Source organism: Stigmatopora nigra, chromosome 11 (genome assembly GCF_051989575.1).
Source record: "Stigmatopora nigra isolate UIUO_SnigA chromosome 11, RoL_Snig_1.1, whole genome shotgun sequence".
Taxonomy (NCBI): domain Eukaryota; kingdom Metazoa; phylum Chordata; class Actinopteri; order Syngnathiformes; family Syngnathidae; genus Stigmatopora; species Stigmatopora nigra.
The window spans coordinates 7,625,122-7,652,097 of NC_135518.1; the positions used below are offsets into that span (position 1 = coordinate 7,625,122).

General features: G+C 37.6%; 1 protein-coding gene across 1 annotated transcript in view; it reads left to right on the plus strand.

Annotated features, from left to right (window-relative positions):
* lrp1bb (low density lipoprotein receptor-related protein 1Bb) overlaps window positions 1-26,976 on the plus strand; it is a 142,231-nt gene that overhangs the window by 29,178 nt on the left and 86,077 nt on the right. The window contains exons 2-4 of the mRNA XM_077728593.1: window positions 6,200-6,322; window positions 16,942-17,079; window positions 26,756-26,875. Coding sequence (XP_077584719.1) covers window positions 6,200-6,322; window positions 16,942-17,079; window positions 26,756-26,875 — 381 coding nt within the window. The remainder of the gene's footprint in view (window positions 1-6,199; window positions 6,323-16,941; window positions 17,080-26,755; window positions 26,876-26,976) is intronic.

The window sequence follows — 26,976 nt, forward strand, 5'->3', positions numbered from 1 at the left end:
GAAATGCATGAAGCTAAATGGGGAGATGTTTGTGAAAGTAGATTGCTCAAAAGAGCATATCTGTGTGTCCACAGCTTTCCAGGTGGGATTGATCGATACCTGTCACGCCATTAACCTCAGTGGCAGAGATGTTGATTGGCAGTCTAATCCATAATCTCTGATATCTGTCTAACCTTCAAGCATTGTGGAAAAAAAGAGCTTTGTATATGATGTTAAAAACACATTCTGGTGAGAAATAAAAATATGGAAATAACAGAACACTTAAAAATACTCCCTCCTAAAAATTATAGATGCAGGCAAGTAACACTAAGTCTTTTCATGTCAGCCTGTTTTAGAAAAGGCAAACTCTACTGTGGGGTGACATCTCATGTAGACCATTTTGACAGTTATTTCGGGGGCCCACAGAATATTGTGCGGCTACCAAATAAAAAATGGATCTCTTTCAAACTTGATACATTGCTGCTATATGGTGGTCATAGTTCCCAGCGTGATAATAGCTTCAAGAAAGAAAAAGAAAAACGGAGATTGTGATAAATGTCATCAACGGCACTCAATTATTAATTTCAGGTTGAAGGCTTTTCTTCCATTGTTGGAACAAAATAGGTTGTTTTTTTTAAGTTGGCAGATATGAGTTTTTAAAGCAAATATAACAACAATGGTGATCAGCAATGTATTTTAATTCTATTAAGATAACCTCAAGGAAGTGTTATTATTACACCTACCTTATGCATACATATGGCAGCAGTATGTGTATAAATAGGATGGAGATTGAGAAACACTGTCACACACATACACACTTATCTTAGCAGAATTAACCAAGTTTCCAAAACGGAAACTTCGAAAAAGGGCAAGTCCATCTTAATCACGTACATCAATATTGGGGTGACAGGCAATGCAGCAGAAATGTCACATTAGCAACAGGACATGCCTGATTATGGATAGGCATTTGAGCCAAGGAGCCATTTGCTGACCTTTTTTTCAGAAATAACATTTTGCTTTTCTTCTCAATCAAGCCATTGCAATGCAGTTTAGTTGGGTAATACTCTGAACAGGTGTCAGTCAATTTACACACTTCATTTTGGCAAAGGACCACTCAATCTAATTAATTAATTCACGTTTCAACCGAGCTAAAAAAACAATAGTTTTGCTGAAATTTGCTATCTCTTTTCACTCTGGTGTTTCCCATCATTTGTTTTGGCATAAGTTATTTTTGGAAATTACACATGGGAACCATTTAGCTGATTCCCCCGGAGCCAATAAAATATGTGAGAATGACTGACTCATTGTGACACTAGACAATTTTTAAGTTTGCATTATTTATCTGTTCAAATTTAGACAAATATGTCTTGCTAACACGATACATTATGGACGTGGTATGAGCCTTATATACCCGCACAATTGCCCTTTGTACAATGAGCTCTTCCCAGATATCATTGTAGTTACTACGCTTGAATTTGCATGACAATGTGTCATTATACCGTTGATGATAACGCCTTCATCCTCAAATCAGGTGGGCCCCCTTTTCCCTCTGCCCTGTCCAAGGTCACTTAATAACTGTGTTCCTCTATCTTAACCAACAGCAGTCCGAAGGATTTATTCTCTACTCCATGTCGTGATTACCAATCAGGTGGAGTAATAGCTGCTTAAGCGGACAGGGTTTCTGGCATCACCAACGGGTAAAGTGCCTGTCAAGGTTGCCAGTAGGGTTGTCCGACGCGAGCTGGTTCTCGCTGGGCCATGTCAGTTCCTGAGCCCAGACCTACAGATTAAACTGCATAATCTAAGGTGAATGAGAACTGTTGTGCGTTGGGATTGCAGTTTTTGTGGCAACAGTGCAGGGATGCTTCTCTTTATGTAGCACCATAAATATGTCTGTAGAATGACCAACAGGAGTACCTTTATTTCCACACATTCTCACTATTCTTGAGCACACACAATCAGATGTGACACTTTTTTTTCTCCCTTGTTTATGGGTAATGTCAGTAAGCAGCCATTGTACAGTGGCATGTTCTTCCTTATTTTATTTACATTGGCGTTACACTGTATGATGATATGCAATTTACAGTGTGTCGAAATACACCATGAGCATGATTTACAACTCTGAAGCACACTGTGACAAACTCATTTATAGGAGTGGGTGGCTTTTGATTTTCTGGACATTGCGATTTGCAGTATAATGAATGTAGCATCGGTTACTTACACAAGTCGTCTTCTCAATTCAGGAGAAGACTTTTTGGAAGTGGAAATAATACTCATTAGATTTAATAGATTATATTGTGTTTGGTATTATTTCATATATATTCATATTCAGACTTGTGCTTGTACAATTTCATTTTTTAAAGGTTCATCTTCTTCAATACACACATTACATTCATACTGAGAATTGGAAAAAACATACACCTGTACCTTCATATATACAACGTTTCCCAGGATTTTTAGGTCAGGTGTCACAACACTCTAAATTAAAAAGAGGTATATCAGTACACCGTCATTAATACCAAGGAGTGCATCGACACGAATATTCAACACATTTGAGTATCCGTTGGTACTGACAGCTTAGGATACTTTAAATTAGTCCTATTTTTAGTCAAATCCGTTGAAAAGCTTGATGATGATAATGTTCTTTTAACGATTAGCGTTCAGATCCTTGCTGTCAGGTTTGCGGAGAGGAAGTCGGAGCTGACAGGCTGGCAACTTGCATCAGTCACGACAAGCTTTGTCATGCTGTGAACATGTTGACAATCTGAAAAAAAAGTACAAGTTAAGTTGGGATGTTGCCTGGGAGTGTGTTTATGGAAGGGAGCCTTGGATACATTTGTTAATTAAAGAAGTGAAAATCATATTATATTGATCATTTTTTTAAAGATAAATAGTATAGAACATGCATTTTCCTTTGCAGTCCATCATGTGAAATCTTGCACTTTCTTGTCCTTGCAAAAAAGTGTATTATACACAATAACCACAAACACAAAAAGTCATCGCGACCTTTTTCAAAGGCTCATTTTTTTTCTATAATTTGACAAAGTGGGACCAAGATGAATGATCTCTTATATTCACGTTAATAATCCAATTCAGTATTTTTCACATCAGAAAACGGTAAACGAAATCAAAAAATATATTGGAAATGACTATGACAGTGATGGTCAATAGAAATGACATTTGGCCACCCTTTGAAATGTCAATCTGGTTTATCAGTAAACCATTTCATCCCTAGCCAGTTTCTAATTAAAGTCAATAATTTCACGTGCCCTCATCAAAGTTCTACCTATTGATTTCTGCCTTGTTTCATGACAAGAATTTTGAATTGTTTTCCATTGGGTGGAGTTTAGAAGGAGATGTTTTTCTTGTGTAATTTTGTGTCTTCTTTAAACCAAAAACTTTCTCCAAGTTCACTGATCAATATTTTCTGTGACACAAGCCAAACGAGATTGTACATTAGTACACGGCGGGAATCCATTCTCGAGTCATAATATTCCCATCAAACTTGACTCGAATGGCATTTAAGCTAAATACCTCATGGAGTGTCACTTGCAGAATTATATGCTCTTAATAAAGATTTGTTATTCACACGGCAAACGCTGAGATGCAATCACATTTGATTAACGATTTGGAAACTATTACTGAGACTGATTGCACAAATGTACTGGGCCTTATTGCTTATTTTATATTGAGTATTGACTTATAGAGCTTTCTCAAAAGTCAATGTTCACCATGATTATTTTCCTTTAGTTACTTGATCTCAGGTTGCTCATTGTTGTTTTTTTTTGACATCTTGCAAATATGCTTTAGCAATGATTAATTTTAGTTTTAGAGTCAAGTGCCGCAGTATTCGAGACTTTGGTTTGTCACTCTGCCTTTTCTCGAATAAATCAAAACAAAAGGAAATAAAGAAATGTATACAGCTGCTGGGACTGCTGGCTAGTAAAGCTTTCGAGGGTACGGAAACCTTTTCTGTTTGCCCGCCTCAAAATAAAGTCTTTGTTGCTCCGAATATCCGGCACACTTCAAAAGCCCTGCGACTTTAATGAGCCTGGATGCCGTGCCAGTTGTGGCTGCTGGGTTACAGGAACCAAGCTCATGATAATGTGCCAGGCTCATTGCCACAGTGTTTCCACTCTTATAGAAATGGAACCCCTTTGGATTTTATTTTGTTGTGTTTTTTTGGTTGTCTTTCACTCTATGCTCTTTTGTTTGTTTGAGCATTCTCCTCATCCGCACATATTATTTTTTTCGGTGAATCTACGGTAAATAATGTGCCCTCATGTATTCATTTTAATTCTTTGATTAGAACAATGCACAGTAAAAGACCTCCCTCACGTTTTTCTAAAACAGTTATCTAAAATGATCTATCTGGAGGAAAAAAAAAAGCTGAAATGGAATAAAAGGGCATTTGGTATACATTCATTTGGCCCTGTTGCACTCAATGTGAAGTGGCTTGAAAGATAGTAGAAAATGTAAAAGTAAAACACGTCTTTGAGGTCTTTCTCAATATGTCCATCTCCCAATGAGGAAATGCCCATCATGCCACAAAGCCTGTTTTCATGGTAACACTGTCTCAAACGTGTGGTGGACATACTTTGGAAGAGCTTTGGAAAGTGTTTCTGATAATAACAAACCCGGCATATGGCTTGATGTTATCTTCATGAGCAAAACTAAATAATGGAAGCAGCAGAGTGCATTCATTAGGCTTTGCAGATGTTCGTTGTTTGGAAGTGACACAATCAAGAGTTGTTAACATGCTTTTGACACCAAATTACAGTTAAAATGACTGCAATCTATGTCCCAGCATTGTGTAGCTCTAAGTGCATTTCTTTTTTGTCACATGGTGACAGAGTGATGCTTAAGAAAGCAATTTAGTACTGTTTGATGATGCCTTATTTTATTGTAGCACCAACACTCTCATATGCACTTAAAAGTGTTTTTATATTGTCAGAAATTCAGGCTTTTTGATAAATTATAATCTTGTCTATTCAACTGTGATGGGCAATTTTAGACAAATAAAAAGGAAAAAAGTTTTCTTTGTAAATACTCTAGGAATCTTTGACTAGTTATTTGATATATGATAATAAATATATAAACTGATTACATTTAAAATAATCTGTTAGACATTTAATGCGTTTAATGACACAAAATATAGGTATTTTGTACTGCCATTTTTGACAATTGACAATTTGTTTACAAAATTCACACGAGTTAAGTGAATTAAAAATGACTTCATATCATATGTGAACTGACAAGAGAACAGCCGCTCAATGGCAAATTTAATCTGTATTGCATCAGTGGGAAAAAAGTTAGAGATGGAATGAATTAGCTGTTTGACCTTTTCAGATCTGTCCCTAGGTAGTGAATTTGCTCCTTCTGGCTACTGAGCGCTAGCACGTTGAATTATCACTCGCACTATTCAAATGCTGCAAACTAAATTTTCCACATGCATTGGGAATTGGGAATAGAATAAAAAAACAAGGCTAGGGATTTTGAGCTTATTGGTGAGCTCAAACGTAAAAATAAATTAGCATTTTAGTGATGCTCTCAGCAAAATATCTGGAGGTCGCAATATGGCATCATTACGTTTTTGTACAGCAAAACCTTGTATAATTTTTAGGGATGAAATGTGCCACTATTTCCTGAGAAGTTCATGTCACACTGGTAGATGATCAAACTGAATCTATGACAGCTACCGGCAGCGACCATGTCAACACTTTGATGGATACTTGCCGTAATGAAAGGCGCCTACGACTCTTAAGTCAGCTGAGCTTCCACTGAACTCCCTCCATCACACTAAAGTACAAGAGTCGAGAGATAAAGGCAATTTCGCCGAACTGCCTTGTAATAGTTTTATAAAGGCAAGGACATTGTGTCTTTGTTAGAGTAGCTGTCAAACATACTTCCTGGACCACTTTGTGTCTCTTTAAAAAGAATTTTAATCAGTGCCAAAAAAAAAAAAAAAACCTCCAAAACAATGCTCTCATTTTCCAGGTCTCGGATGATCAGACTGCCTCGTGATTTACATTCCATTCACATAATCAAGCAGCAGGGTATAAAATAATAACCTTAATTGGTGCTGTTAAAGGGCAGGTCCACTCACAATCATTCTCATGAGATCATGTTGCGCTTTTATAACGACCCACATTTGCTGTTTTCATCTCATCCTTCATTGTTTTTGTGTCCCTCTCCACCTCCCTTTCCTTTATCCATCCAGAGGCCATCTTGTGTGATGTTGGGGAATTTCACTGTCACGATCAGCAACACTGCATCCCCGAGGCCTGGCTTTGTGATGGCGAGCCCGACTGCCCTGATGGCTCGGACGAAATTGACGTGACTTGTAAGCCAATCATTCTATCCCTACTTTCAAACCTGCCCTCTTCCATAAGGCACATTTAATATGCACGGAGAGAAGTTAAGTATATCTGACCTCAACACTAGTTAGTAACATGATATCGGCTAAATGTCAGGGAAATATAAGCAAGGTCTTTCACAATCTAGCTAAGTTGCCAGAGTCTCGTTGTAGATTTTCTTTGCCTGCTAGAAAGCGATGGTAGAAAATTGACAAAGTACTTTTAACAAAAAAGTGTATTGATGGCTCCGCAAGGAATTGTCAGTCTAATGTGACACCAGGAATGTAATAGAAAGACTGTTATGCACCTTTCATACGAGCAGCGCATGTCTTGTATTAATGAGCCACGTGAGACAAAAGGACAAAAAATCCTTGAGAGGCTCTATTGTTTCGTTTTGCTTAGCATTCATCCTTTTTTTTGTGGAATTCACTGCCAGGTTTCAATCTGTGACTCTTCAATGCAAAACAACACCGTTCAGTGTTTTTTCATTTACGTTTTAAAGTGCTTTTTGCTCTTTATGGTTGCACATCCCTGCTGAATTTAAATTGGCTGCTACCAAATCACAGGACAAGTATAGACAAACACATTTCAATCACAGACACAAATGATTTAGAGTCTGCAAAGAAACACTTCTCCAGTCAGGGACTCCATTGCAAATGGACATTTGTGGCAGTCGGGTTTAATTGAGTCGTGATTGATTCACTGCCCAAAGTGATGTTGTATTTAAGACCATAAACAAGATCGGAACAAGCCGAAACCAGAAAACGATGACTCTAAGACAACATCAAGACTATGGGGGCTAATACTAAGAAAAAGCCTAAAATATCAGGTGTTTTGGGGTAGCCAACTGAGACAGGTGTCAAGTGTACTACAGTAGAAACTGACACGTTTTTTAGATGTCAAAGTTAGTGTCCAACAAGCTGACTTTGATGCCAAAAACATTTCTGCCAAAGTCCCAAAAATAATCGATTTAAGTCATTTAATGCATATTTTTCTCATTTGCAAGCATTTGAGATTATAATATTTATTTCTTCATTTCATTTTTTTGTGCACAGCTCCTACCCTCAAACAAATCCTCGAATTGGCACCTTTTATTACTGCCGTGTCTTTACAAAGGAATGAAATACTGCCTCTTGACTACAATCGACGTGCGGGTTTCTATCGTATGCTCATGTTCTTGCTCCAGCTCTCCCCTGAATTGGCTCCATAAACCAAGCGTAAGCCTCTTATTTCCTTTTTGCCAAGAGAAGCATATGATAAGTTTTTACTGCGGCAACACCGTTCTCTCCTAATCCATTAATGTGATCGAAATTGAGAAACCTTGCCAGCCAGACACTTATGCTGTGGTACTAAAATACTCACTAAAGACCTGTACTACACACTTAACAAATGTTTGGCTTTCAAATATATTTTAATTAATGCCATTTCAATGATGTTTATTTCATTGCAATTTTGGAAATGCTATAACTCCAACTCCAAATGCAATAGTCCAGAAAGTCTTAGATCATTTTTCACATACTTTAATGGTTATTAAAGTATGTAAAAAAAATGATCTAAGACTTTCTGGACTATTGCATTTGGAGTTGGATATATAGCATTTCCAAAATTGTATTTATCAAAGTCTAGCATTAGTTTTTAATGAGATTCTTTCAAGGTAATTAAAAGTTTTTGCTGTATATTTGTATATGCTACCGCAGAGCAACTATAAATTCCATTTAGAGGGTAAGTCGTACAATCAAGAAAACATTGGTAAAAATGTGTTCTGTGGAAAACAAGTGAACCCCCTCTGTTTTTGTCAACATTATATAATTAGAGTCAGCAGCTGTTATCATGTTCACAGCTACTTGGACATTCGCGAATGGATTACAGCAATTGGGGAGGCTTGTTGCGGCTGTTTATGCCTCGGTGGCTGCTGGGATAATGTAACATTACCCTAAATACTTGGACCAAGGAAAAGGGCATAGCAGCTGTCTAATCTATAAAAAATAATCCATATTTTCCCCCGAATGTTGAGTAGATTATATACTTTATTGCTCGGAATTTTCTCATCCGTACTGTATAAGATTTGGCGGGGCTGATGGTATCGTCAATAGCTTTTGTCAGTGGTCATTTTAGGATTTAATATAGCATTTAACAAGGGTTGTGGTAACCGTGTGTTGTGGCTGGACTATAATATATCATTTCGCAGAAGTGTCAGTAAATTTATATGCATAGAAATATTTAATAAGTGAAAAAATGTTTTGATTTAGGACAAGCGGCACTACAAACAAACCCTCAAAAACTTATAATCATATTCAAATGTCTCTTGACTGTTTATAGCTCTAATACAATAATTTTCCCGCACTGACAAACCAACCCGACTGATTTTGTGATTATAATCTAGACCAATATTGTTATCAAATTGTTTTGATACAATAAATTGAATGCAAACTATGTGGGGTTGCTTAGGGCTAAGTCATTAATCCTCACATTGATTATTGCAGATTGTTTTAAGAACACCTTGCATGTTCATTCAAAAACAGTGCACGGCTCATTAACATGGATTATGTATCGATAGGAAGGGGAATTAGATCAGCTTTACCCAGCAAACAGAAGGCAGGACCGGAATATATTCTACTTTCTTCAAAGATTGACTAGAGTACCATGGGACAATGAGTATAAAGAGCATTTTCATGATACGAGATGTGAAGCTGTGTAGGCTTTAACTAGGAGCAACACATCCATCTGAATGTCATGCGTTGAATACCACCGTGCTTTGATTTTAATGTGAATAATTTAGTTCTGAGAAATAAGACTTTCTGTAAGCAGGCAAGAGCTGTTGAGTTTTCTTTTTGGTTAAACTCATGCTCACTGCCTTCGGTCAGAAAGAAACATAACCGCTATATCTTCAGGACATGTAAGGTGAAGAGAAGGTATTCCAAACAGGAGGCAAAACCAGTTTAGCCCTAAAGCCACAAGTCTCCTGGGACAGGATGGCCACTGACAGTTATTCAAGGGAATGAAAAAAAAAAGCCACAGAGAGTTACAACGACTAAAAAACCTGACTAAAATGGTAGTTCTCCAATTGTGTAGTGTAAGACATCACTATCTGTGCAGTGTCAGACCTCAGCTGTTTTGTGGGGGCAGCTGAGTGTCCAGTGTGTTGAAGCGAATGCGTCAACAAGGAATTCAAAATGTCAAGGCATGTTGCCAAGATATACAACTGCTATTTGTCGTCTGTGCTATGAAGGCTAGCCAGATCAAATTCTGATAATAGGATTTTTATAGAAATTTTTATGAAATACTCTGTGTCTGTCAACTTCTTTGTATTTATTCTGCACGTTAGCACACAGTGTCTTAAAAGTTAATCCTTTATAAATCCTCCGGTAAAGCATTTTATAGACTTTAGGGCTCAAATCAGAAATGCTGCTGTTTGGAGCTTTTTGTCAATCTTCTGGACGTCTCGACCACTAAATCCTATAAATTGTGAATGCGGAGGTAAAGACAATAAAGAGGTCAGTCACTGACATAAAATCAGGACCGAAGCTTAGTTTCAAAGCTGCATCTCACCTAGTTCCAATCGTTATTGTGAAAAGGAGAATGCAGTCATCTGGTTTCTTACAATGGACTTAACAGGCATGATGTTTAAAGACTCTTGGGCTTGACTGGATAAAAATTTCAACATGCAAAATTTGGCATGGGTGGGATTTGCGTCTGCCAGATGCTCAGTGTTGCAAATCTACTTTCATCTCTGCTTTCCTGTGTGTTCCGGTGATTCAATAACAATCGATGCTGGCCTATTCTAAGTTAGGGTGGGCAGATGTGTCCAAGTTAAAGCTAAATAAAATGAGTAGTTGCTCGCTCCCCCATATTATCTGAGCAATACATTTGGTTCTCTTCAAATAAGACTTTAAAATCCATCACTAAGATCTTCATTTTTGGCATCAGAGGAGACTCAGGCGTCAAATCTCATTTTAAAATGTTTACACTATCTGAACCCCTCCAGAACTCGTTAGCCTAAATACATTGAGAACAACCCTGGTTTGGGGGAGAGTAACTCTTGACTCTGCTGCTTGAAATATGTTTTTTCGTGGACATTGTTGTTACGAATGAGTAACATCAATACCAAATAATGGCATTGTGAGAGTAGTTAAATAAGATGCCTTATTATAATGAGCTGCCTCACTTTTAGATTTAATTTGCCAATGGTTAATTTCCTTGAAGTCTCTTTGTTAAACAGAGATACATAGCAAGGTAAGGTATCATTTTTAGCATAAAAATGTGCAATGTGAAATCCATCCCTCAAAAAGAACGTATAATTTTCACATTAAAATGGCTGGTTTGTAATTTTGACTTTATAGAAAATAAATACGTATTCCTCGCTGTTATCAGCAATTTTAAAAATGTATTTCAAGCAGACTAGGTAAAATCATGGTGAACATTTTGGGGGAGATCTAATAGGGGGCATGGGAATTGGCATTAGTTGGATGGCGCTTCAGACAATAATGTAGCGTCAAACCTTGTTATTAAGCTGAAGGGCAAGGCCTTTTGCATAATGTAACATTACTTTTCCGCTGAGGTACAAGCCTTCTGTTTACTCGAGAAATCCTACAAATATGTCATCACCGCAAGCGTGTCAAGGTTAGATGCTGATGTGTCTCATGCATTTTGTACAAATTATTCATTGAGTACGGGAGGCACTATTAATGTTTACCGAAATTCATTAAACGTGCATGTTTGTGCTTTGGTAAAACCATGTTTTATTAATCAAATCATGATCCTGGTAAGGGAATCTCAAAGGTTGTCAGGACATCACACAATTATTAAAATATTCAATTCAAGTCTTCATAGCATGTCAGGTCCCTCTTTTAGTTTATTTGTATTACATGAAACTTTACTGCAACTAAGTTATTGTTGAGTTCAGCAAGCAGGCAACAGACAAATATTTTGTGCATGTGTTTATGCTGGCAAAATATTGCTGTGAGTGGCCATGCCAAGATTTCTCTGATGTGCATTTAGTGTGATAGAGTTCATGTTTTTTAATTCTAATTGAGTGGATTTGGTTACTTGGCAACACATATGCCCTCACACTGTTATCCACGGATGAATTGAATGTAGTACTAGGAGGTGTGTAGTGTTTCCACTAAATCCATCCTGCAAGTTAAACTTGAGTGACTCATTTTCTACTCAATATTGCATCTTAAATCATGATCGTTCTTCATTATCACTGACCTGGATGCTTTAATTCAGGGTGTCCCCCTGCCTGGTGATCATAGATAGCTGGGATAGGCTCCATCACCCCCCATGAACCCAAGTGAGGATAAGCAGTTCAGAAAATTGATAAAATAATTTATTTTATGTATGTGAAACCAAGTTATTTGCAAGAGAGCGTTCATCATTTGTGGGTTTTTTTTTATCTGGTGGAAAACATTTCAGTTCTTTTTTGTTACAGAATAGAATACTAGGTGTTTTTTTTTGAAAGATCAGTCAGTCAAAATGAAACAGCTGGAGATAAGAGAAACTGCTTTGAAAATGGCTGCTTCCCTATGTGTTAAGGACAGCATGTCAGCAAAATAATCAACCCAAACAGCAGATTTAGAGCTGGGGTGACATTGGATTTTGCCTCCCTGATGTTGTTACAAATTACAGCATTGGAACACTTGATTAAGTGCATCTACTTAAGTGTCAAAACAAGAGCTTCATTACAAAATAAGTGACATATTTTCTTGGTTTTGTACCATAGCTTTAGACCAGACTATTTACAAGGGTCTGGATTAGTGCAATGTTTACGTGTCCTCCTAATTGCTATCTGGATTTTTAACAGTTGTACTTGGTAAACAACATAGACACTTAGGAACAGCTGGCTTCGGTGTTATTCTGTATACAGTATTTTTTGTCTGTGTGTGGTAGTGGCGGGTGCCAAATGTAGAGGAACAAATATTATCTGTGTTTATATTATCATCCAAAACTACATGTTGCTAGATTGCTGTCTTGATCGTCGGCCAATAGTATTACATAAAATGTATTGATCGTGAAGGTGATGACAATATAGATGCTCACTTATGAAAAAAGACCGGCTGTTTTCTTTATATTTATTTTTTGAAACAGTCGAGCCTTGCTATTTCTTGGCATTTTAACAGAAGTTTCCAGCCATTTCCCTTTTTGCCTGCAAGACTTAAAACGAAAAAATTTGTGAATAATGGTGACGTGTTTTGTTGTTACAATTTTTTTCAACCTATTGCATTAAAGGTTAACAGTGCGAATGGTTGCACAGTGTCTGACTGGCATCTAGTCCAGTATGTTATCTGCCTTTCTGCGTAATGTCAACTCCGATAGGCGCCATTACCCCAGGACCCTGAGGAGGATATTTGGTGATGAAAATGAATGGAATGATGCGTATTCTTCTCTAATAGGATCCACTTTTTTCTCAAAACCTTTGAATGTAGTAGGTCATTCAAAGCCAAGGTCTCTTTCAGTAAATACAATGACATTATAGAAAATTTAAAAATAAATAAATATATATATATACACAAATATTAGTATGAACTTCACCTATCGACCAAACTGAAAGGTGTGGCGAAAAAAACATTAAAATTTGATCAGCCTCCTTCTCAAAAACAAATTAAATTCTTAGGAGTGTATTGTGTGAAATAAATTGCGTATTCCTTTAGTGTCGCTCCTTTCCTCTAACCCACCCGCGTTCGATCAGTGGAGGCTCGTCCCTTATTGATTTTTTGTTTTTGTTTTCCAGAGACCCCCTGCCCTAGCTTGTCCTCCACCACCTCCCACCTAAGTCTTTCCATCTCATTAACGTGTGCTTCAACGTGCTTTTCCTTGTCAGATATTTTGTTTACACAGTCACAACTCTCATACTCTTTTGTACCAAAGTGTTCTTTTTCTTAATACACCAGCAATTTCCTTCTGATCTTGCTTCAGGGTTCATTTTGATAGAACAAAAACATAATCTATTAACTTGACATTATCTGTGTTCACATCCACCAAGATCCAATTACTAAAGAATTTTAAACTAAAACATCTGCTCACTGGCACTGATCCATCATCAGTGATCCATAACTAATCCTCCATCCTGGCTCATCTAAAGAGAGAATAAGTGCATCGAATGCTCCCTTTATGATAATGAAGCGGAGTCATTGTCAGGGTGACGAGAATTGAGACACACCAGTGAGTTTACTATGTGTCGAGTCCAATAAACACACGTACACACGCAAATTAACCCAAATATTCATTTATTTTACACACCAAGACTACTCTTCCACACCGATGAGCTTTTAATGGTATCAATGTCAGACCCCTTACTGTAGCAACTGTTCTAGTTGTCAGTTTGGTTTCCAGTTGGCCAGTATAAACCTCCACAGCAGGTAATGAAGTTCATTTGTATGCCTCACTTTTCTTGTAGTGCTTATCTGAGGCCGACACTTAAGGGTTAACAAAGTTTTGCTGAGAAAAGTAACAATTTAATAGTATATTTATATCAACATAATAATAGAAAGCGATCCCTTTGTCTGGTTGTGGTCCATATTATTGGGGTAGACCTGCCAACTGGTTTAATAATTGTTTGTTCAGACCCCCCCCCCCCCTAAAAACTACAACTTTCAATCAATAAGTGGAGTTTTATTTGCTGCAATTGTTCTCTGCTTTTCATTACAATTCTTAGATGTTCAAATCACATATGTCTGGCGCACCTTTATCAATTTCCCTCTTTTATCACCGCATAGTGTTACTCCTCCAATTGCTTTTTCAGAGTATTTACTGTCCACATTTAGCATATTTGCAGTACGTTTACAGCACGCCGTAGTTGTCCTTGCCGCAGTGGCAGACGTTAATGTATGGGTTGCGTTTAAACCAGGCAAGAGCGTTTTCCTCAAATTTATCGCAGTGTTATTAAAGACTTAAATAAATATTGATGTTGAACTTAAATGTTTCCCGCTCTGCTTGTGACCACATATATTTCCTAGTTTTATTTGTCAGGGAAACAGTTTTTGCCTGTTAGAGAAGGTAATGATTAAACATATATTGGAAGTATTTGCCTCTATCGTATGATTAATTTATTTAAAACCTAAACGGGCCCATACTAAAACTTATTTCATTTTATTTTAATGCCTCAATGTTTCGATTCAAATCAAATGAGCGGAAACAAATAGTAAACAAGTACGCTTCGATCCATTCCAACATGTCTTGGGATAACATTTAGACTGTCACATAGTTATTTTAAATCTTTTGCATACTGATGAGGGCACTTACATGGCTAATTATGTTTATTCTGCCAGACAGACCGTCTAAGATTCATGTGCACTGATGCTGTTTAATTGGCATGACCTTACTGAACTATCCCTGTGAGTTGTTTAAATTACTTTGTGATGTTTGGGAATGCAATTATCAATAAAACTCTGCTTCAGTGATCTTAAACCTGATCTGACAGCAGAAAGAAAAAAAGGAACTTGACAAACATGAGACATCAAACCAGATCTCTCTCAAAGTAGTTTTAGATTGTGATCGTTTGGAAGAAATATGCAGGCTGAATGCAGTCAAAACCAGCATCTGATTTTAAAGGCCCTGGGTAAATGAGATTGACATGGCAATATAAACTTAAACGTGATTTTAGAACTTTGCATTGCAGGCAAATGAATCACTAGCAAATAAATAGAATACACTTTGCGGATAAATAAATGCAATTTCATGGATCAAATACTGAAATCTAGGTTATAATTGAAGGTCAGTGCTTTTGATCGGGTTTAAGCCAGCAGCTGATCACTGAATGGTGTGGCATACCGGATGGAAACAACTCAAGAGGGCCTGCCTATAATCTTTTAAATTAATTTCCAAATGGTTTGATTTGGTTTCATAGGTTTGAAAATGTCTTGATTGCTTGAATTAGGATGAGAGTTTGAGAATGCATTTTAAACCTCATTGGTCCATGTCACATCTTTCCAAATAGATGTTAGTGTACTATAGATGTGGCTTTAATTTATCTCACTTTCGTAGTTTGGAAGCGCTGAGAGCACCTCTGAGCCACCGTTGGGAGACCATCTGTGAACCTTTGCGTGACAGATCCGAGCCACTGAATATTCATTTGCCATCCTCCCTTTATCACATTAGATTAGAACCCATGTGGCGAGAATAGAGGAGAGTGCTTGACAACATGGTTAGCTTGTCAGGGACCTTTACAGCTGTGTGTTAAATAGCACATTTGCCAAATGGACGCCGAGGTGTTGAATGTTCTGGGACACTGGGGGCTCCCTTATGAAGGGAATTCCTTTTTTTTATGTCCACATTTATGTCATGAGAACAAATTGCAAGCTTTCCATCAAAAGGAAGGGAAAGATCCACTGAAGTGTGGGGGTTGTACCATAACACTATGGAGTAGCCAGGGGTTGTTATTGAAAGCAGCGGGAAATATGTGGGTGTGAACCCTTTCATTGGGAAATGTATGTCTGCCGAAAGATCTAAATGTCTCATGTTGATAATTCTTATGGAAATAACAGGAATGTGAAAGAAATCTCTTTACTCAACATTTGATAAGATTGTCTTATTATTATTTTTGAATTAAACCAATGTTAGTCCTTTAATGCATTGCACAACTGCCTATAACGATCCCAATTACCGAGAAATGGTCATGCATGTTTTAGAGTTTGGATTTTGGAACATTAGAATGTATTTATTCTCAATATGAGTATGTCTTCCAAAGCATGCTGAAAAACTTTAGCTTGCAAACATTTAAGTAAAAGTTTCTAAGGTGACACTTTATCCATAAATCATTTAGAAAAAAATTATAAAATACACACATTATATCTAAACGGTGTCATATCTCATTTTGACACTGCGAGAAGCGCCTTGGTTTCAAGGGAATGGTTCCCATGTGAACTCTCAAAGACAAGGGCTGTTCTCGAATTAGCTAAATACTCTTGGAATCTGTAGTACTGAAGCAAGTAATATTCATTAAAGCCCAAGGTCCCCTACACATTTTCATGGAAATGTGTGGGAGGAAAAACTTGCTCAAGTCTTTATTGCGTCATTACGGAAGGCATATAAGCGTATGGGTTTTGTGTAAATCAATGTGGCGTGACAGCCCTGCGTTGCAACGGGCACATTAATTGAATCGTTTTGTCCCCAAGTAGAAATGGACGCTTTGAATAAGTAATCAGCTTGACAAGATGGTCCATGTGTGCTGCTGGAATGGGACTTCTTACGAGGGGGATAACTTCCGGGATCATTCCGGATGCCATCAAACGAGTGATAAAACTTGCTATTATGCGAACGCAACGGTGCCTCGGTAATGTTGCCGTAGTTAAGGTGGAGATGGTCAGCTGTGTTTTATTTGCTCCCACATGAGGGTCACCTGTGTGCCTTATGAATCTTTAAACAGCTGCCGTCTGCTGTTTGCTCAACCAGCAGTGGGAGATTTAAAATAAATGTACATATAAATTCTTTTTTTTCAAAGGAGCTTCATGAGTGGCTGAAAGCATCTACGCAGCATTATGAGAAAACCTTTGATGGAGAAATGTATTTGCATAAGTTTAGGTTACTTTGGCTTTTATCATGTGAGGGGCATCTCAAAAGAGGAAAATGCAGGTGTTTAGCACAATGACAAATGCCTTTTTTTTTCCAGGTAAACTGGATATTGTGATCCGATGTCCACTCAATCACATACAATGCACCGGGACAAAGAAGTGTATCCATTTCAACAAACTGTGCAATGGAGCAAAAGACTGTGAGGATGGCTACGATGAAGGAGTCCATTGTCGAGGTATGAATTTGAACTTTACATGATAAAATAATCCAAATTAAGCAGGTTGTCTGTTCTTTGAAAATTGTGATCTATTGTTTTTGTGAGTAATTCCGCTTTGATATTATATCCGTCTCTGTATTTTATCGCTATTGAACATATATTCCCAATTGGGTTACACAAATCTTACCAGCCTCATTCCTTAGTGAGCTTTTTATTTTATTCATATTTTCCTGTGCAAGGCAGTAAATAGAAGCTGCATAGGGGATTCATTTAAGATGCTGTGGAAGCTGTCTTAGCCACTTGGGTATTTAATTTATTCAGTTGGATCTCAATTTGGGTGTCCAATAATCACGGAGAAGAGTCGCACACTTGAGAAATGCACATGAAAAATAAACACATACCTAGAGACCCAATGTAAAATACTATGAAAGGACCCTATTATTTTAAAATGAAAAAGACAATATACTCTTGAATATTTGTTGGCTCTTAGTTATTCATGAATAAAAAGTTGCCAGACATATGCAATACACAGTAAATGCTGTGCTCGAGGTTTAAGAAGCACAAAATGCAAGTGAGCTTTATTGCTTTTTAGATGATGGGCCATTAAATTGCTCCATTAGATGATATCGATGTTCAAGGCATATATCAAACTTATGGCCGGCAGACTTAATTTAATTGAGAGGTCATTTTAAGTGGATTTCACAATATGTTTTTGGGGAAGATTGTTTTTTTCACATCCCACATGAGCTTAAAGCAGTAATTAAATGCATAGTTTTCGTCATCCTGCCTTTTAAGTGACATCCCCATTTTACAGCAACATGCATTCACACGTTTGGGGAAAAAACGGAACAAAAATACCCTTTTAAATATTTACGTGTAATTTTATCTAGAACATTTTTTCCTTGGCTTAGCTGCAGCTGGAATGCTGATCTGGCCTTGTGTAAAAGTGACTTTGTCAGGGCTTGTCTGTAGCATTTAATTAGTCAATAATGTGAATGGCTGGCATTTAAATATACATCATTAAAAGCCTTGCTCGTGCTCCACCATACAATGTGAGTGCACGGTGTGCTGGCTTGAGGGGCTTTGCTGAAGTTGGTGAATTTTTCAAAGGTGACCTCTCAAACTGTCAGAACCAGCAACCACATAAATGCATCAGTTGACAGTTCTGTCGACTGAATGCTACCGCATCCCGTTTTCTATGCAACTTTTTGGAATTTAGACGTATGGCTTTGTCGGGGTTGGCGGGCCCTCAGTAACAACCCCTTCTCGCTAGTTACTCTGACCTTTATTGTCCGGTTAGATGGCGAAAGTCATGCTGGGCCAACCGTACGTGGTGTCAGGTGCAATGACAACATAGACTACGATTCACAGCTTCCTGTCGAGATTTGTTTAGTATCTTGTTTTAAAAACTGAAAAGGACCTTGTGTCATTGAAAGTGTGGTTAACTTGACTTACTATCGAGTAACTCTGTGACTGTGGTATGGTTTTCTTGAAAATAGCCTCTTTGGTTGCTCTTTATTTTATGACAGTGTTCTAGGACTATCTTAATAATGACGTGAAATAACACAACAACAAAAAGATATGAAAATCAATGAATGCCATTTGCTAAATCATACCACTTTTCGTGTAGCATTGCTTCCAAAGTATTTGGGTTAGAATTAGGGTTAGAACACTAATTGTCATCACCGTTAATTTATGTTCATTATGGTTATGGAAGTTTCTGACAGTTTTATGACACGGTCATGAGACACATTTGAATGTTTTCCCACCTCTCTTTTTCTGTTAGCTATGGATTTGTAACATCAAACTAGATGACTGAGAATGTTCTCTAGGATCACAGGCACGTGAAAAAAACATATTTGCCTCAAGGCGTGTTATTAATTCCCAGCCGGATTGCAAGTATCGTTGAGGTACTTTACATTCCACCAGGCGCAAGTAAGTTTTCTGCTTTAAATAATTGGACATTAAGGCCACCTGGGACCACGTGGTGCCAACCATCTGCTTTGGTTTACACGGGGACACATGCATGTAGCCGAGACCCATGCGGACAGGGGCTGACGGAATTGAGGTCACGAAGGGGAAGTTTTCGACAACCAGCTGGGTCTCTCTCTCTCTAAAAATCCCCCCCACCATGCAACTATCTCCTCTTCTGCCCACCTCTTATGAATATACATGCTCGCCTCCCGAGGGGACTTAAGTGAAGGTGCCCAGATGGAAAAGTACCAAACTCGTTTTAATTCACCTTCAGGAAAGGTGCTCGTTCTTAGTCACGTTTCCATGGCTAACCGAGGACATATTGAGTGGGATTTTTTATTTATTTTATTTTTTTTACTTCAACAAGCACAATTCAGCCTCACCCTTATGAATATATTAGTATATTTGGGACACATGACACACTTTTCAGACTCGTAGGTTGCACCTGAGGAGAAATAAATATGAATAATTTAATTAATATACACATATGTCACAGTGTAGCATTAATTACTTATTGTGGGGGCAGGATTATATATATTTTTTTAAACGAACATACACCACCTGATATGTAGTGGTTCCCTTGCTTGACTTTGGTGCAGGCAAGCACAGAACGATTCCTGTGCGGTGGTATGATTCTGACTGTAAATAGTTGTCTCTCTCTGTGTGTGCCCTATGGCTGACTTGCCACCAGTCTAGGGTGTAGTTTGCCTTTCGCCCAGAGGCAGCCAGGATAAGGATATTGCAAGGATGCTCGGTACAGAACACCTCAGCAAACTTACAGCTGTTCTAAAGTCTTTAATATTTTTACCCATAATTAAATCATTAAGAGCCATTGATGACGATAGTTGTCAAATCCATTTGGGCTGGGAGGGGCTTGCGGCAATGGGTAGTCATCAATGGCTACTTATATTGTGTCCTTTTTTTTCTCTGTTTCGGTATGAGAGCATTTCCTGTCACTTTAATTTTGAAATCACACAAGTAATTGTCAATTTTAAGTCATAAAATTGATATTGATACCTGAAGAACAACACAGGAAATTAGTTTACTTATAACTTCATTTGGGACACATTGCTCGAAGCTGTGTTGTTAAATATTGCTTTTCAAATGATAAAAAAAAACAAGGGCCTGCCATTACAGTTGGTTCAATATTAATTTTTCTGATACTCAAAACATGCGCCTTGAGCTTTATTAAAAGTTCTAGTCCGTTATTACTTTCTGTCATTTAGTGTCTTCTAGTTTGATATGATCACAGTAGGCTGCTTGGTGAATTACATGAACTGTCATATCAACCAACAGAATCATTATCAATGTATGTTGGTCCTTGTTCCTTTCTTCCAATTTAAGATCTAACCACACTTTTGAATAGTGATGAAAATTTAAAAACAAATGAATATATATATATTTGTATTCAATATACGGAATAATAATTGTCATGCCTTTATCCTCTTTTGTCCACCTCACATTTAGACAACACACTATGTCACACTCAGGTATTTTAACTTTAAACTGATTTAGAACCGACTTATCTTTTCCTTAGTAGTGTATTGAATTTTTTGACCTGGCATTTAGTGCATCCAATCTACTTGTTGCAGCATTTAGTATAAAGTGGCATCGAGTATATTGCTTTTTTGACTAAATCCAAGTCTCATTATATACTAAAATTACAGTTGCTTGGAGGTAAGTGTCATTATGGTAATCCTTCATCATTCTGTCATCATAAAATGCAATTTAAAGTTTCTCAAAGCCACTACATAACTCTTTATTCTTAGGCCAGACAGTTTTGCCAAAGTGTAAGGAACAGTCAATAGCTATGAGGTGTTTTAAAAAAAATGGCAAGTTATCATTATAAAAGCCATGATTAAAAAAGTAACAGCATGGATGTGTTATGACTGAGACTTTATGATGCGAGGAAATGAGATTGTCAAACTGCATTTGGAGGAGACTGTGTCACCTCATCTCACATTTATGCAATAGCGTCTCACAAACTGAGCTTCACGACTAATTGAAATCTATTCATATGCAGTGTTAGATACATTAGCATACCGACTAAAGTTATATTATTAGTACTGACTTTTTCCTGCTACTTAATTTTTGTCTCCCCTTCATTTTGGCAACAAATCAGCAATCAGGGAAGTTTTTTGGCAATCCACCCCCACGAGATTAAAATCTACCCATGCGTAATTCATGAAACGTGCCAGTGCAATGTACTACACACCACCCACTGTAGCCTGAATGACAAAGATTCAGTAGAACTTGAGCACATTTGGGAGCCATGGTGCGCACGTAATGATGATAATATGTTATTATGGATGGCTCACCTCCAACAAAATACTTTAAAAGCATTTTTTTGGACTGTGGGCACATCAGTTTGCACATTTTCACCAAATATATTCAAACATACAACTACATCTTGTGTATAACCCAATATCTAGACTCAATTTACAATGCTTACCTTAATTGCTGTCCAGCTTTATATTGATCAAAGGTGGGTTTTTTTATTGGTTTATTTTTTGTTGTTGTTGGGATGCCTCCCAATTCAAAATCAGTTTTACAAGACGGTGTTTTGTTTTCTCCCTTTGACACGTGTCTTCTTTGTCTCCTCTAATGAAGTTGATTGATCTCCTCATCTGCTTGTTTCTCACTTTGAAGCTTGGCAAGATGGACCTTTGCGATTATGTAGAATTGTTTTCACACATCAATCTCCTTCACAAAGGGAACAGATGTGGCATCTAAAAAGGCCTGGGAGTAACTTGTATACATTTGCAGTTATTCAGTTCTCAGGGAGTATCATGTAGTTCAGACTTCAGAATTTTTATTCTAATGACATCTGCTCCTTGAGTCAAAAATTCACTATTTTCGAAACCCACTGCAATATATTTTCAATGGGAGTTATTTATCATGCATTCAATACAGTCTCTACCCCCCCCCCCCTTTAAATAATGACTTTAACAATGGGTGCTTTGTTCGAAAAAAGCCCCAAACTATCTTAATGCTTCTCTATTTATAAATGTAACAAGCAGCCCTGCAGTGGCGGTCTGTAGGCTATCAGAACTGTTGCTCATCTAATGGAATATTTACAGTACATTATCTACTGGTACATTTTACAAGAGAAGCTGTAATGCTCAGTTTCAAAGAATGCATTAAGTAAAACATGCTCAACTCCATCACATCTATTTTTACAAAGTATCTTGTTATCTCTGGAAGCATGGCACGGGCCTCATGCCAAGCTTTGCTTCGCAGTACAAACACAGGAAGATGCCCGCAATCAATATTTCATGTCTCTCGCTTTGTTCTCTCGCGCTGTCAAGATATCGTCATTGGTGTCAGTGCACCCACTGATTTGAGGAAACAATCTGGTGTCATCGGATGCTATTACAGAAGATGTCCTTCCTCTGGAGTGGTTCAGATTAAAAATTGATTGTTTGCTTGAATATTTTGACACTTACAAATATCTAAGGCTCTATCAGGAACTGGCCGTGCATTCTCCAAGTGTTCTTCTCGAGTTACAAGAAATATTTTGTGCGTGCATGCATGAGTTATACGTTCTAAACCATCCGGACACAATGGCACATCAAAGCTGACATACTTACTAAGCTTCCCAGATAACTTGCACAACCTCAATAATAAATAATGTCCCCACAATCCTAATGCATCTAATACGAAAATATTCCCCCCTCGTATATTTCTGGGAATTGCCGACTTTTTGCGCCCCAGGGAATGTTTGACCCAATTTCCACCTTGTTGAAATCAATCTTGTCGCTCCTGCCACCCTGAGGACATCAGGTCCTTGCCGTTTCAGACCAACAGAATCAGGAAAGATCCTAATTAATAGCTAGGGACGCCACTCGTTAAAGGTCCTTGAAGTCAGCTATAGGTGGGTCTCATTTGTTGCCCTCACGTCCTATTTAGTTCCCTCATCAATAGTAGAACATGGAAAAGGAATTGGAGTTGAGAAGTTAGTTAGTCCATGGCTGTAATTAAATGGGATTCATAACTGGGCCAGATGGGGCAATCTGACTGTTACCCAGGGGTTTTTGCCCGATGATGGCACATGAACGGTGGCACGCTTTCCATTACCACTAGGCCATCTGTTTGGATGGATGTGGGGTGTCAGATTAAGGCCGGTTTGATGGATGTGTGACATTTGTTGATTTGTATTTTGGGGTAATTTGAAACACATATTAGCATATTAGAAGTGTGACTTAAATAAATATCGCTACATCCCTGCTTTTTATATTTCCCAAATAAAATAAAACCTTACTTTGTTTTTCAGTGAGCGAAATTATCGGCAAATTAGGGGGCAAATATAGATGAGTATTGGGGGGTCAGGTAGGGTGAACACAAAAGCATTAGTATTGAATAAGGTACATGTTAAAGTTTCCATTTGTGCAGTCAATGGATATATGATGTAAAATTGACTCCAAGAATTTCACCAATTTTCTACCTGAATAAGCTCCAAGCACTTTCCTATTTGCACCATTTATATTAATCTAGAAATAAATAAAAAAAAAACAAGCAAGTACTTGAAAAAGACTATTTAAAAGTCCAATTAAGTACCCTGTAGTGCATAAGCTAGATTGCTGCATATTCAATAGATGGATTTTATTTTGGGTGATTTGCTATGTCCAAAACCATAGTAACAGAATGTGTAGTGTATGCAGAGGTTAATAAAACTACAGTTAACTTAAATAAATATGACCCACTCCCTTTTTTTCTTATCGTTTAAACTAAATTGTGAATGAAAGATTGTTTATCCCTTTGTAGAAATGTGATAAACAACATGTTCTACACCTTTCGCTGCGAATGGATCCTGCTTCCATTGTGGCCTTGGCCAGAGAAATTGGATGGCCTTATTTGCCAGGTTTGTTTCATTAAAAACCCAACTTTGATGTATTTGGGTTGTTGAGGTTGCCAACCATAAGATTCTCCACCAATCAGTTGTGGCAGAGTAAGACTTCTGTGGTTTTTCGCAGTCTTTTCTCATATTGAACAAATCAGTCAACAGAAAACTAGTTAGGTCAACAGTCAACGGAAAAAGGAAAATGCAAAGGGCCAGTTTTATTCTTAGTGGGAAGTCAGCCTCATACTTATTAGATGGTAACTTGCACAATGTAGAATGTAGCGCCCATTAAATTATAGATCATACAAATTTTGAGGCTAATTGTTCCGAAAGGATTGTGAAAGTTCGGAATGCTGTAATTGTAATCCAGTTCTTTAAATCTAAAACCCACTATGCACTTTGAGAATATAATGGATGCTGTGCCGGCAGTGGCTTTTCTTTGTTTATTAATCAACACACCCTTTTTAAAAAGTTCTAAGCAATTGTCTTCTTTGTACGTGAGGGTGCCGATATTTTCTTGATGATAGTGTAAAAAATTGAATTCTCTGAACGTGCCTTTATGGTTTTAGATGTAATCCCCTTTACAGATGTGATTGCAACTAGAGAATGAGTTTCCTGGCAGATTGAATGTAGACATTTAAGACAAGGTGGAGAAAATTACTGAAGGCAGAAGTAGCAGTTTGTTGGTGATTATAGAACACACCCTGTCTCATTTCTGTGAGAAATAACTCACTTGGGTACAACAAGGCAGGAAACTTCTACTCCCTGTAAAGTTTGCAACTTTTGTGTACTTTATCTTCCTGATATTTATTTATTTATTTTCTTTCATTATTGCTATTGCAGTCCAGGTTTTAAACAAAATTCTGCCAGATGACTTGCACATACTTTCATGGTGAAGGTCACAGGACTACTTATTCCCCCTTTCTGGGCTTGACCAGCATGGGGGTGAAATTGAAAGAAAGATCAATGCCTACTTCAATACACCTTGGATAATTCCTTTCTTTACAGGCATGTATATATATTTCTTTATAGTGCGCACAGCTGCACTTTATAAAATCTTGAAAGAATGTTTCAACATCAATTGGAACTAAGCTGAATGTTCCTTCCTTCCTGTTAAAATATGCTCTCAGTAGTAAATTGCATTTATATTAAATTAAACTTTTACTTTTATCACTAGCATACAGACATAACAAACACATCATCTGTCAGCCAAGTACTCAAAATGAGACAGAACAGAGTTGGAGGCTATCCACGAGCAAAGGCTACGTGTAACTCCTGATTTGAATATATCTCTTTCCTGTGTCAGAATATATTAGTTTAATATATGCTTCCCGTTGAAGACAAACAGAAAGTTGGTCTTTCCAGACTCATAATACCTCCTCTAAATTCTAGTTTGATATTCAATACATTTCACATATTTTGCTGCTGTTTGTTTTTTCAAATCTCAACTCTAATAGGCGTGTCTAATAATCATTCCAAGGATACATTTTGACCTTGACTGACAATTATGTTTGTGCATTTAAAAAAGATACTTTTAATTAGCGAACTGAACATGCCTTGGCATGAGTCCTGATGTTTATTTAATATACTGGTCTAGGATGGACACAAGTGTAGTAAATAAAAACACGCTGACTAAGACTGTCAAGACAGCAGGAATATCGGAGGCTGCCAACAAATCGCTGTGTGACCTTTGCTGCACAGCGGTACACAGCAATGTCTTTTCTTAAGCCATTAATACAAAATTGTCAACTCTGAAAAGATAACTAACTGCCACAATGTGAGCTAGCTTTGTTGGTTATATTGTTTGTGGTTGTACACTACTTAAGGTCTAAACCTTATTAAATAAATGATTAATTATTTATTAATAAAATGCATCATTATTATTTTATCCGTGACTATACATTAAATAATGCTCAAGAATTGGTTATCAATATTAAAATGATTCAATGCTTTGTTTTAAGGGTTTTGCCTACATCTTTCCCATTTATTCAGTGTGGCAGTGTTTGCTCTATTTTATTTCTGTCTGCCAAATAATAAAAGTCAAACAGCTACGCTCATCTCAACGTGCAAAATACAGAAATGGTCTTGGTGCTTCCTGCGGAGTCAAGAGTGGACATAAAATAATTACTGTTCATTGTCATGCTTCTGATATTCTGCAGGCTTAAACATTTGGGTCATAGTTTCACTGATCTCTGCACAAGGACGGTAATGTAATACTAACAGTCCTAATTAAAGTGATGCTGTTAGCACCCCAATGAAATAGACCCACACAGATACTATTGAAATTGAAAAATTGAAAAAAATACCGGCAGTGTTTGTGTTGTTCGAATTTCCTACACAACATGTATTAACCATTAACTCAAACTAGTCGCCACAATAAAGAAATTAAGATTTCTAGAGTCAGTAGTATTCTTGCTGATAGCAAAATGGAATTAAAACTGTTTTTAGGCCTTTTTGGGGGTTTATTCTCCAAAGAAAAGGACTATGGCTTGTGGCTCAATAAATTTTCATGTAGCAAATTCAGGATAGTACACTCATACGTTCTAGGCCCCTTCAAGGCCCCAATCATATTTAATTTACAACAGAAGATGACCATGACCTGCATAACTAACTGCACATGTGCACTACTTTTTAGTGTTTTTGTCGTTCTTATTATCAAGCCGAGTCTAAACATGAAATGCTCAGGGCCGATTCTGCAGTTTTACCGTGGCGACACCTGAGGAGACAAGCCGAAAGTTTACTACCACCACGAACTGTGTTTTAGAAGACTTACAAGAAAAATGAGCTACTATTAGCATGTATTTATTTTTTTAAGTGGTCTTTGAAAGCTAAAGGTTGAGTCACCACATTTTAATTAACTGTTCTCTCTCTCTCCTGCAGAGCTTTTGTCAGCCTGCCACGAGCTCCGCTGTCGCTACGGCTGCGTCATGACAAGAAATGGCACCTTCTGTTTCTGTGCTGACGGCTTTGAAGTTGGCGAGGACGGCACGAGCTGCAGAGGTAAGATTCTAAAATGCCTTTCTCCTGCTTGCCCAAGCCTTTCTCCCCGTTTGCCCTCGATCAGACCTTCCCTGAGGTGAAATAGCGTGAGGTGGATGGTC